This window comes from Metarhizium robertsii (assembly GCF_000187425.2).
Source record: "Metarhizium robertsii ARSEF 23 chromosome Unknown MAA_Scf_15, whole genome shotgun sequence".
In the NCBI taxonomy this organism is placed as follows: Eukaryota; Fungi; Ascomycota; class Sordariomycetes; order Hypocreales; family Clavicipitaceae; genus Metarhizium; species Metarhizium robertsii.
Window position 1 is genome coordinate 33,868 of NW_011942155.1, and position 13,594 is coordinate 47,461.

The 13,594-nt window shown below is 46.8% G+C and overlaps 3 protein-coding genes across 3 annotated transcripts; 2 read left to right on the forward strand and 1 right to left on the reverse strand.

Moving 5' to 3' along the window:
* Positions 1–2,455: 2,455 nt before the first annotated feature.
* On the forward strand, positions 2,456–3,163 carry MAA_09135 (uncharacterized protein; the record flags this gene model as incomplete). Its single annotated transcript, XM_007827133.1, has 1 exon — positions 2,456–3,163. One exon carries the CDS (start codon positions 2,456–2,458, stop codon positions 3,161–3,163), a length of 708 nt encoding a protein of 235 aa, XP_007825324.1.
* A 2,005-nt stretch (positions 3,164–5,168) lies between these two features.
* On the forward strand, positions 5,169–6,827 carry MAA_09134 (uncharacterized protein; the record flags this gene model as incomplete). Its single annotated transcript, XM_007827132.1, has 1 exon — positions 5,169–6,827. The coding sequence occupies one exon, from the start codon at positions 5,169–5,171 to the stop codon at positions 6,825–6,827; it is 1,659 nt and encodes a 552-aa protein (XP_007825323.1).
* Positions 6,828–8,998: 2,171 nt separating this feature from the next.
* MAA_09133 (involucrin repeat protein) lies at positions 8,999–11,167 on the reverse strand (the record flags this gene model as incomplete). The annotated part of the gene is made up of 2 exons (XM_007827131.1): positions 8,999–10,981; positions 11,054–11,167. The coding sequence occupies 2 exons, from the start codon at positions 11,165–11,167 to the stop codon at positions 8,999–9,001; spliced, it is 2,097 nt and encodes a 698-aa protein (XP_007825322.1).
* Between the last annotated feature and the right edge of the window lie 2,427 nt (positions 11,168–13,594).

Genomic DNA, 13,594 nt, shown 5'->3' on the forward strand with positions numbered 1-13,594 from the left:
GCGGCTTGGTTGTTGTTTCCTGACCAGGCACTGTCCGGCACCGTACCATGGGTTAAATTGTCCAACTATCCTGCCAGTCGGGGTTGTGGTAGGATGATTCCTGCACGTTTGGTTCATAAGCTTTGCGCCTGTCCAAGTAAGGAAGCGAGGTAGTTCCTCGTCTCCACCTTTTCAAAAGTGGTGGACGAAGACCAAAGAACTCCACGGCAAGTCACGGCAAGCGGCCCGAACTGCTCAAGTCACTGGAGCCCAACACACCGTCCGTAGGTATTGCCCTTTTTAAGCTGTCAAGGTCCCAACCGTTGCCGGTGTTATTGTCTTTCCGTCAATTGAATGATGGTAGCCAACTCGGTGGCATCCGGACTCCTGGCTGTCTACCGGGCAGATCGCCTTTACTGCCGTCAACTCTCCCGGGCAGATTGCCTTTACTGCCGTCAACAGCAGCTCGAATAAAAGTACCCATCATCACATTGGCAAACTGACAAAGTGTGATCGATGTTTCTTTTGATTTGGAGCCAGTGTCCTTAACCAGGGTCCGGAACACCAACGCGTTCAACAATGTTCAAAGGCGTTGTGACTCAATTGAGAGGCTAAGGCGCGCGTGAAGTGCCTGCCAAGACAGATGGGCCCACAAGCGCAGCCAGACGATCGAATTTAGCCGCTAAAACCGTTACAGCCATCGCCGTTGAAAGTTGATTCGAGGAAAGCAATTCGCCATGCAAAATCACAGGTAGCGCGACAAGGAGCGGGACGGACCTTTTTTTTTTTTTTTTTTTCACATTTGCCAAGCCTAGTTATCCATCTTTTTGGCTCTCATCCGGACCTAAATGCGGCCGACGGACTGCACTCCCGACAGCCACTAGATCAGTCACCAGGGGTGGACAACACCGCAAGCTCCGCTTTGGGACAGTTACCAGAAGCGGAGACCACTTCGAGGGTGCAGGCAAAAGACGGAGCCAAAAAAGTGGGGGCGAAGGTTAAATTCGGACGAAAGGAAGTTTTTTTTTAATATTAAAAAGAGAGCTGCAGACGGAGTCTGCAGCACTCCGAAGAACAAGAATGATGATTTTGTGAAGAAGTTTACATAGTTAACAATGAGTCTCATAACGTGACTACAGTGGAAAGTCAAAGAGGGTGTAACAACATGAAAGGGTTCAAGTAGAGAACAGAAATACACACAATATACGCCCCCCACTAGCACAACCAGTACTTAGGTACATACAGAATTATCGTTACAAAAGAAACGTGACAACGACATGAGCAAATCGTACAACACAAAATACATGCGCGCCTCATGTTCTGAAAGCATCCCCTCTTTTGTAACATAAATAGAGCAAGTGGCCCTTTCTCACAGTGCCACCCCTTGTTGCACAACTTGCCACGTGATACTGTGCTTTAAGTGACAGAACTGTACTTTTTCCTGCCCACATGGCACACGTGTTTCGTACAAAAATAAGTCAAAATAAACAAACGATTTTAGTCCGTTGCCAGAGCGATATGTGCCCTGAGGTACTCATAACTATATTGATCCAGTGTGAGAGAAATGAATGTATATGAGAATGAGAAGCCCATTTCTGAATAGACGCTACATGGGCAGAGAGGACTGAAACAATTATTCAGGCATCCATGGTGTCAATGTCCCTAGTTTCCGGGGCTATTGTCCCATGAAGTAAAGTCTGGTTTATCACGTCTACACCGCACAGGGTCACCTGCCGCACCAGCCGTGTACGAAACCACTAGCTAGGCGATTGAGCATCTATTTCTATAGAGGTCACGGTATGTTGAATCTCGTCATCCACGCTGGACACCTCATGATTTGCATTGTACCCGCGGCGGAGTGAAGACGTGTGATCCACATTGCCGCAGGTGGAATACGGCAAATGTAGTGTTCCTGGATACTCAGAGCTGGGTAAACAGCGAGACAGAGGCATGAACTAGGTATGTATGTGTGTATTGTCAGGATAGGTAAATATGTATGTTCTTAAACAAGATGCATGGCGTAGTCTTGTGATGTGGCCTGGATTCACATGCGTCTCATAATGAACTGATTCTGAGGTGTTTAACGACCCTGGCTAGCAGGCCCCGCTATCTTGTATGATGTTTAGCTTATACATGCTATGTTTCAATTCGTAGACATGTGCCGCTAGTTTGCTCTTGTATATATTGCAACACATATCCCCTACCTTTCTCCTCGACCACCAAGATTACACCAACTGCCGCTTTTGAAAAGAAGTATGCTCCTGTTTATTTTTTTCCTAGTCCTATGTGACTTTGTCGCAGGATCTAAGATCGTAACCGTCACAACCTACACAACGACCGCAATATGCCCAATAACAACCACGTTTACTAGCAGTGGAGTGTAAGTCTGCAGTCTCACAAGCATGGGGGGCGTGTTTAACTAAATGGAGGGTATAGCACCCTAACCGCCACGAAATTATCTACGTCCACGGTAACTATGGCGGTCGTACAAACCGTCGTCGTCCCTGGGCCTACGGCAACCCTTACACAAATTACCGTCATCAATAAGACGCAAATATTGACGAGCCGCAACATAATCACGCTTCCTACCATCCAACTCACCAAGCGAATAACATCCTTTGCCACCATTGTTGGGATGCCTCAAGCTATGACACCTCCATACCCTTCTATCACGGATACCAGCAAAACAACAGATCCGCTGTCTTCTGCTCCCAGGCCAGGCTCTACTGAGAATACTCTATTGTTGCCGTCTGGCTCAGCGCTAGATAATGGTTGGACAAATGCGACGTCGGGGATTGCGATATCGTGGGACCGGCCAAACCTGGTGACTGACTTAACTACATTATACCAAAGTCAGCTTCCCACATTACCTATCGGAATAGGAACTGACACACCAAGACAAGATGAGTCCACCCCTACGGTTATGGAAATTGCGACCCCTACCAAAGGGCATCTGGGAGAGACACAAGATTTGTACCCACCCGGTGGAATCAGATATTCTCCAAACGAGAAAGTTCCTGCCATGTCTGGTCCGCCCCCTAAGTTAGAATCCGCTGCTGCGGTGAATTCGCCCAGTTCATTCGAGCCAGTTATCAGCCAGGGTTCTCTGATATATCTCCCCGCTATGTTGTGGTCCGCGACAATTGCTTCTGTTATCCTGGGCATCATGTGGGGTGCTGCTTGAGGTTCATCTCGTAAAGTTGCAGCACGTATTTAAAATCTAAGTACAGCAAATAGAGTATTTCGGGCAATTGGCGAACAAGTCCCGCTGTGCGTTACTTCCACAGCTACAGTGTATACCTCTTGTCAGTGTCGTGTTTTAAGACGTCTATTAGCGATACTTATTGAGAGACGTTATGCTACATTCATTCATTCATTATTACGCCCGGTGGAGAAAGTCCCATACGGCAACTATAAATCTATGGCACGTGTATATTCTGGAATTTAGCCTTAATCTCATTGAAACTCATGAACCCTTGTCATCCAGTGTCTGCTCTTACTGTAACGGTTCAAGCTGAGTGTATTGACAGCTAGCTAGACGACAACTACGAATATCCAAGGGTGAAGAGGAAAAGAACAAAAAGGAGAGCTCGAGGAGCCCCCTGGGCTCAGCCCGTTACACTTACAATTTGCTCCCTTGTGTCACTACGGTTTCTCGTGTTTTATCATTCAAAACGCACGGCTATGTACACGGTTACCGTTGACACCCATCAAACCTCGTGTCAGACGTAGCAGACGCCGCTTCAGCTGCCGTAGATAGGATCCTGAACACGCGGGGAATAGGCTCCAATCTAGTCCGCTCTGAATAAACATAAAACGCGAGAAATCGTAGCAAAAGAGAATAAGCGGAGACGAGCAGAAATTGAACGACCAGGACGTATGGGCTTCGATGAGGTAAAAGCAAAATTTCAGATTGTGCATGTATAGTTGCCCTTTTTGGATTTCTTCACTCGGCGTAATAAATGAATGAATGAATGTATGTATTAATACACGGTTGCCAATCTTGTATATTTCTTGCTCTCCTTTCCTGCTCATTCCTTCCACAGACGAAACTCCACATATTTAATACCTTTGGAATACTGCTGTTGCCACCCAGGTGGCAAAACGGTTGCGTGTTCGATGAGCAGACGCAACATTGACCGACCACGTAACCAGTTTCAGCCTAGATTTCCGAGGTCCTTCTGGCCTCGGCCATTAATTGTCGGTATAACGGTTCCCAGCAGTCTCTGCATTCCCCAACTATGCGACATAGCCACGCCTACCGTGACCCCCACTGTACGGCTTTTTACGCAGCTCGGCCATCCTGGCCTTCGCTCATAGATTCATTCGCCTGGGTTCCTAGTTCTTCCACGAATATCCCCGCCAGGTCTTTAGATTTAGAGCAGCCCAAGGTCTATAGAGAAGTGCGCGTCCACTGAGGTCTGGCCCCTGCAGTGGATTTTGCCCGACAGTTTTCTTTATTAGTAGAATTAATACAGTAGTTAAGTACTTAACTCTTCTTTCCTCTTTGTGAACAATCATTTTATCCAGGTGGTATTCCAGCCTGTTTGCGCCATTGATCCGTCACACTCCTTTTCTTTTTTTTTTTTCCTTTTTTTTATGCTTAGTCTGTTTTAGAATGGCAAACGATGCCACAGGCCAGTTGCTCCTAGGACCCTGTGTCCCAGCTCACGTTCTACCGAGCAGCATCAGAACCGCCTTTATCCTTCTTAAGTTACTTTAACTGTGCACGGGAGGGCTGAAGCTTTGGTGGGGAAAGAATCTTGTTCCCTGTGTTATGTTGAGTGACTACATGATCTCAGCGAAATAGCAATGTACAATAAATTACTCAGTCTGTCTTCGTGTAACTACGGGCGGCTCTGCCGAGCTTTCCATAACCTGAATGGCAGGTTTGTCGCTGATATCAAGTGTAATCAGAAGCAGTAGAGCTAAATCTGTGGGACAAAACCTACAGGCTAGGTATGAAGTTCGGGTCTACCGTCATTAAAACATAGCATGACCCACATCACCCAGATCTTGTTCCAAGGAAGTGATCCTGCTGTCTACTCAGCTGTCAGATGTGGGATGCACAAGGTAATGTTACAAATACTCTAGGGTTCCAAAACCAACAGTAGGATGATATACACAAAACTGGAAACAGTCTGCCCACACCACGAACATTTCACAGCCGACATACCCTCCAATACAGGATGTTTTGTGAGAAGCCGACAGCCATATCCCTGATTCATGAGTTAGGGCACGGGCTGCCTAACGTCGTGAACTTCAATCTGGGTGGTCTTGCCACTGGCACCAAAGTTCTCCCGGATACCCCAGGATATACATTCTTCAACGAGAGAAGAGTCAATTGTCTCTTCGATAGGCGAATTGAAAAGGGAATATCCTCACTCAGCAGACTACTCGGAATTCTCGGAACCGGAAACACATTTGAGTCGCATCCATGCGTTCCCACAGGACAGGTCGCTGCAAAAGTTATGCCGGATGGTTTCATATCACGTCCTAGCTCATCCAATGAGACAAAGGAATCAGAAATGACGAACATCTTCACCAGCGTCCAATTTGAATACCACAATGGATATATTTCAAAGCCATACTTTGAGACACGTCTGTGCGTTATAAATCCTGAGTCGCCGAAAACGCTAGGCTCACATCGACCTAACTTTGAGCCTAATGTATTGGCGAGTTCGCGCGGGTTTACAAATATCACCATTGACACTGGAATGTGCATGTTCTCGAGAGCCAGGCTCGTGGCACCCACGAAAGATGACGAATCAGGGGTCCCTTTTACAAATGAAGCACTAATTCCGCCATTACCTAAAAGCATTGACCCGACGATGTACGAGCTCGAGATTATTGCAAGACTGTCAGCCACTATTGCTGATATAGTCGGTCGTCTCGAAAGTCAAGACACTGGAGTTATCGTCAACATAGATATACCGGACTTTCAATATTATTGGAAAGCTTGCAGTCTTCTTCAGAAGGGATTGGTAGACGGTGATTACGTGCAAACGTGGATGGGTGCAATGGACTTAAGAAAGAGCCAGCTCGGCGCCGTGATGACCGAAATGATCCGATCGGCAATGGACGACCGAGGTCTTGTTGGTTTGAACGTTCAGGTACAAGTCAACTCCGGAACCGAGGAGGCCACTAAAATATTCAAGATGAAGACTGTTACAGGAAGCGTACAAACCGTCGAAGACGTGATTGATGCGTTGACATCTAAAGGGCCCGAAGCTGCAAAATGGAGGGCGTTTTTGAGCGCTGCGCCTGCGCAAGATCAGCCCTCAACAATGGATGAGCTGGGAAAGCTGGTGTATGTATTCAAAACTGTCAAGTCTGTGTTGACACTAGGCACTGCTTCAATACCGACTAGTCGTGTTGCGACTGCTGTAGGGAGAAGTCTTATTGTCCAAGTCAACGACGTTACAGACTGGAGGATTTTTGATAGGGCGAAGACGTTTCTAAAAAGGTATTCGAAAATTTCTGGCGTCTGTTTGAATGAGACTATCATCGTCGGCGTTTTCCCTTTGCAGAAGATCTTTCTTACTGGACCTGGTCGATCGAATTTATATGACCACCAATCATCGCGCGAATATTTAAATCAAGAGAAGCGCTGTCACCTGCTTGATTGTCTGGACATCATAGAACAAGTCCATGGAACGAATGTGGCCCGGCAACTGCGGCACTCAGTTTACATGGTCTTCCTTCACGATGAAAGGTTTTATGGGCATATTCGAGCGGCGAGCCGTAATGGTTGTTCTGAACCTGGTCAGGAAGTCCGTGCCTGTATTTGCAAAGACCGATGGCCAGTTGAGGAAAGTGTTCGCAGATTTACTCCAAGAGTTAAATAATACTTGGCAAATTCACGGGTTTCGGCTGTCGTTGGCCACGTTACAGTGTAGCTGACAAAGAAAGAGGAAGCGGGGGGGTCCCAACTGCGGAAAATGAAAGTCCTATATTCCACATGCATTCTGTACTGCTTTATTATACAAGATGTTTCGTATCAATGCCTGTTTCGGTTTAAAGGGAGAATGTTATCAATCTAACAATATTCTTGCATCATAAATACAACAGGTGTTTGTTTATTGGTGGGTAGAAGCGAACATAAAAGCTCTCAATTCAAGACATGTGGAGACATCCGTTTATGACTGCTAAGCTAAGACTGTGTACTGTATGTCCGGTGCATTTGCAATCACGTATGATTTTATGAGCTTTCCAGTCTAATATATCTGCGGTCCGGTAGTATCAGCTGTTAGCGGAGGAGATGGCCTGTAGTAGTTAGAACGTGTTCTGCGTATGTTACATTACACGAGACTCATTGTTAACTAAGCTCTTTCCTCACATCCATTGTTATTGTCGTTATTCTCCCCTATACACCGGAAGCTGAAGAGATTTAATACTTTCGGAATACTGTTTGTTGCCGCTTGCCACTCAAGTGGCAAGAACGCTTGGAGTTCCAATCAACAGAGGCAGTTATATGTGACAGCGTAATGACCAGGCCGGAATCTAACCATGGTACATATTAAAAGACAGACTCTATTAAAAACACAAATCTCAATCCGCACGCATCCTACCACATTAATCCATAATACGGTCTGTCTTCATATAAGCTGTGAGGCGTACAAATACACAACTGTGAAAGGCCTCAAGCGAGTTGATTCAACCAACTAGTCCCTAAACTGTTTACTGTCAAGATGAAGAAGAAAAGTAAGTATATAACGCCGTAACATGATAACAGCGCCTTATATATTCCCAATACGCCTCCCTAGAAGCTTCTAGAATCAACCCGCTGGGGGAGTTGGTGATACGCGGCACAGCCGCCGTTCAAGTGGCTTGACCCGTTACAACAACCCACGTGGTGTGCTCTCGGATCAGGGAAGTAATTTGTTCTTTTTTTTTAGATACTACCCAGTATGCGGTACCGATGTCTTCCCGTCCTGTAAATAGTGCGACGGCAGCGGAGAAATTTTGTTTTGGCCATATGCGGTTGCTAGTTTCTTTGCTGTTGCTCTAGAAATTACATACAATCTTAGTGGCTTCCTTTGAACTCGCGCAGAGACAACAAAGCTTCAGCAAATTCTCTGGTCTCCGCATCTTCAAAATCAGCCACGATTGCTTGATATGCCATCTTCTGTTCCGATGAGGTTCACATGTCAATGGTGAAGTGGACCATAGATGAGAGAGAATTATGAAGCTTCTCAACGAAGCCTTTTTGAGAAGCTTCGGGATCGCGCTGCCACTGCGCAGGAGGACGTCCCGGAGCATATAGTCGCAGGCGAGTATAACAGCATGATAACTCGGGGTATTCGATGAACGTGTGGGCGATATTGCGAACCGCAAGGAGCCTGGCGAGTGATTCCTCGAATGCGGGGATGTCGTCAGGGTCACGAGCCTGGCTCCAAGTCCTTTTATTCGTGCGGCCGTTGGCGCGCTTGCTGGCACGATCAGCGATCCGATGGACGCTTCGTGGGAAGAGGAGAGTCCGTTATAGACCCTAGAAGCCTATCAGAAAGCTCTGATAGCAATGCAACGGGCAAGGCTGATGACATATTGATGGTAAGGAGATTCCAATTGCGCTGAAGGTGTAACGGGCTGGGCCGTTGAGATGCACTCGACTGACGCCGATGCAATAACGCCACCAAATGAAGGTCTCACAATCTGCCCCTGAGTGTCGACTATGTAAACAGTAGCCAGCTCCCCGAGAGCTTCCAGTTCTTCTTCTCTGCAATGCAACCAATTTGTTGGTTTGTAACACGCTTCTGGCTGAATAAGCCCCGTGCCCCTTACAGAAGGCATTTGGTTTGCGAAATCTCTTGGTTAAGTAAATGAGACTCATGAACGATATATGAAACCGTATGGGAAAGGTACTATTTCATATGATCCCGGGTCCAGGGACAATTTCAGTTTCATATGAAACAGTATGAAACTAGACGCATGGCTATGCAGCACTACCTTCATGTACACTCCCACTGACCACTCCCCTTCCGTAATCAAATCAACTTCAACGTCAGTTATATCTTACCTAGTCAAATACATTAATTTCGGTGACAGCCCCCAAAATTTCTGCCATACGTTCTAGTTCTGGCCTCAGATTTTCGACTTCGTTCTTGAGCTCCAGAGCCTCTGTACATCTCTCAGTATATGTTGCCCCTGCAGGCAAGCCACTGCACAGCGAGGCTTTGGCCATGGTAGCTTTTGTCTTTAACTCTGCGATTTTCCTGCTCAATAACTCGACCTCATTCCCTTTGCTTCGAAATGCCTCCTCCGAAGGTACTGGTTGCTTTCCCACGCTCCGAGGAGCCTCGTCAGTGGCTTTCTTATCCTCGGTCGAGGGTTCAATTTTGGTATTAAGTGTAGTGAGATTCTTCTGTGCTCCTTGAATCTTCTGTTTGTACTCTGTAATCTCGGTGGTAAGCTGCTCAATACGAGCATTGGCCAGACTTAGACCCCCGGCGGTTCCGTCAAGTTCCTCCAGTGTCTCCACCAGCTTGGCGTGAACCTGTTCGTTTATTTTCTTCTTCTCTTTGCTGCGCCGCTCGTGCCATCGCATCTGCTTTTCCAACTCAAATACCTGTACAAGTATATTTTCCGCCTCATTGGTGAGAGAATCAAGCGAACAGGTCCGGTTATCAACTTCATGCCTAGGAACTGTTTCCGACATGCCTTCGTCACGAACCATTGCATCATTGGGATGTAGACCCTCATCATGCGTCGTAAAATCTTCATCCTGCTTAGCCTTTCTTCCGAGCTTATGAACACCATGGCTATGACGTGACGCCATCTCTGCAAGAGGGGTTATCTTATCCCCATGCATACTATCATTAGATATAACAGCTTCAGATGCATCTCCCTCAGAGATATTATCTTCAAATATGCTAACCTCGGATGTGTCACTCAAAGACACATTTTCAAACATGTCGTCCTGAGACATATCATCCACAGGCACTCCAACGCCGGACATGTGGCTGTAAGAATTTGGGAAAACTTCTCCTTTGAATCCAGGCTGGCACCCATTGTCGTAGTTTCGGGGACGCCGTTTCATAAGTTGCCACAATGACTCGAGTCGTAAATTAAAGGATTGAACTGAATCATCAAGAAGTATCAACAGACCCCTGACGTCGGGTTCAGATGTAGTCGACGTGGCCATGCCGGTATGATCAGAAGAAGTGATAAGCTCTCTTAACTGGAGGTCTATGGCTTTAATGTGTTCGCGAATACCGCTTTCCTCAATCTGTAGAGTAGAAAGACTACAACGAAGGTACTCAATCTGACTCTGGACTAAGTCTATAATTTCAATATTCGGGCTCGCAGCGACTCCAGCTAGCTCGTGGTGATTGAGAACCCCGGCATTAAACCGAACGTTTGTAGCTTGCAGAGAAATATTGAGGCTGTAAAGAATTTTCAAAAGGCTATTCATGTAACTTCGCAGTTTTTCATTCTCCTTGAGTATATTGCGATTGCTCTCGTGAGTCGGCAATGTCCACGTAACGCCCCGCGCCAGCTCTGTGTCTGGTGTATAGAGAGTCAGATTCGCAGACTTTGCAGCGTTTCGTTTAATTGCATTAATGGACAAATCACCAGGGCTGTCCCTAATGCTGAGTTCATCGATTGAAGGCGAAGAAATTTCTATTTGTCCCTTTCGGAGGATAGCGGCCGTATGTTTGAGGATATCCTGTTTGAGAGTAGAGAGATTCCTCTCGAGATTGGGCAGCTCCGAGACTTCCTTGTTGTATTTTTGTTCCCACTCATTGAGCTCCTCCCCTACGTCTTTTTGACCGGCGGCAATTGACTCTATGAGGCCTTTTCGGTATAGAAGTTGGGCACGGAGGTTGTCTATTCGACCAGAGAGTCCCGCGATCTTTGACTTTCGTTCCCTGAACTCTTTTTCCGATAAGATCGTATATGTCTCACTCTCTGAAAACGCCTGCTGAATGAGAGGACAGAGTGATAGATTAGACAGATTGCTCAATGGTAGCGTTTGTGATGGCGCGGCTCCTTCTGATCCCTGGTCACGTATTAATGTCAGCTTCTCAGCACGTTGATATACTTCTGGACTTCACACGACACTCCTACATACATGGCGCCGCCGTCGGACAAATGACCCTGCGGTATCAGCGTGCTGCTTTGGAGAATAGTGGTTTGGTGTAAAGGGAAAGGATTGTGGACCCTCGAGACTCGGATGGTGAGACATGATGTTGCTAGGCAACTTGGGTCTAAGACATGTGCCTCGTCTCCTATATAATGGTCAATTCGGACACCCAGTGCATCACGGTTATTTTGGATTACAAATTACAGCATCTATACACTTCTATGCACATGTATTTTGGAGATGTGAGCGTACGTCATTGGTCACCTTCATGCGGGTCACGCTCCATGTTGGATTTGCCATAGGCAATCGCATCTCGGCCGATCCGGTCTCGGTGTATCTGAAACCAATTCTGTTGCTGTTTTGACTGTGGAAGCCTCGCTCTACATGAGCCGGGAGATTATTGTTTTATTTAATTTACTAAGGAACGAGCTAGATATAGTATATATGAATATATGACTAACCATATTTAAATACCTAGTTACATAATTATACATACTAAAAAACGTGCTGATTTACATATCATAACAAATAGAGAACAGAGAGTGGCGGTCGACAGCGAAACATGAATAATTCTTTTCATTCTCTCCGATTCTACAGTAAATCATCGAGCCTTTACAGTACTTAACAACCCATGTACGATTCAGTGCATACCGGAGTGCAGTCACGTCGAGGTTTCCGGTCTCCACCCTCCATGACAAGGTAAGGGTAGCGTCGATACGCGCCGTCGGATGTAGACCAACGAGCCAGACTGTGGCGGTCTACTCTGCTCAACACGCTGCCAAAGGTTTTGCAGGCCATAATGAAGAGATGAGAGTGACAGGGGAGATCATATTTACCACCATCCGGATCCTCCGATCAAAGCGGCGAAGCCAATCCATACGGACGCGGGGCTTCCTAGTTTAAAGCGGAGTTTTTACAGACTCAATCTCAAGACAGTCCATGCAACGGTGAAACTTCAAGTATTATTATGGAATGACGTAGTTACATATCAGTGTACCTTAAAACTACGGGGATAAAATCTCCGGTTGCCGCACAATCACTGATGAGCAGACTACCAGACATGTTCCTCAGGCAATTTCTTTTGAGTATTGCTATTTGCACAGATATAAATCTCTATTTGCACAGATATGTCTCACTAGTTCGGGGCCGACCCAATTGTAGCCCAATCCCGTGCCACCAATCTGCGACAGTCAATTCCAGTGCAACCGAATGAGGAAAAAGTAAACAACCAAAATCGAGGGTAGTCAATTTCTCGCTACGCATAAATTGAAGCCGTCAATCCCATCACACAATCGTGACGTCCACTGATACATAATCCCATCGCCACGCCTGTCAAGATGGACATATGCCGCCTTCTCAACACACAAAGTCCCTCGGCAGGCCGTGCTACTACGGCCACCGCAGCTACTGCCGCCAACGACGCAAGAGATGATGACTATACTGGGGCTACGATCCCACAACTGCCGCCATGGGGCTACGATACCACAACTGCCACCATCGCCACTCTTTGACACATACAATGACCTCTTTGCCTTCCTCCGCAACTTCCACCTTCCCAATGGCGCCGCAATAGTGAAGGCCTCTAGCTCCTCAAGGCCGGAATATCGGGGGCATCATCCAGCCAAGCTACATCGTCTTCAAATGCGACCGTGGCCCGCGACGGCCGTCACAAAGCTCGGGTCTGAGGAAGCCGTCATCACAGAAGCTTGATTGTCCCGTCAAAATCACGGCCAAGGCCACCAAGTCGTCTAATTAGGAGTGGACGTACACGGTAGTTCAAGGCCAGCATAACCACGGACAGTCCCTCGATGCATCGGCGCACAATGTCTATCGCCGCCGCACGCTTGCTCAGCAACAAAAAGAGCGAGAACTAGCCAACGAGAATGGCATTAGGGCCCGCGAGATGGCTAGTATTGTTAGAAAAGCCGACAGGCCAGGCTATGATTATTTCCGCACACGGGACATCTACAATGATCGTCAAACCATCAAACGCGAGCGACTTAACAGCCTTACAGCTACCCAAGCCTTCGTCAAGGAGCTTGATGTAACGGTCTAGTTAGGATATTGACAACTGACCAGATGATTCTAACGAATATCCAAAGATGAAGAAGAAAGAGAAGAAAGAACAAGAAAAGGAGAGCTCCTGAGCTCGCCGGAGGTGATCATCAGAGACAAGGAACAGGCTCTCCGCGCAGCCGTCACGAACACCTTGGCGGCCAATGCAGAGGCGCCCTTGCGGTATTTGCGCGCCCTGTAGTACATCAACAACTTCGTCCTCAACTGAGAATGCAAGTGCAAAAATCCCTAAAATAAAATAATTAAAATAAAATATGCTTTTAATGCCTTTATACTTTTGCCCTATAATCTACGCTAATGTTACGCATTTATAGTAAAAGGTGCTTTGATTAGTTTTGTACTGGTGGGCGGATTCATCTTTGCTTACATGAGTTAACGTGCGCGCCCTGTGCAGTACATTAGTGTGTATGGAAGTTGTGAGCAAATCGAAGTACTACAGGGCGCGCAAATACC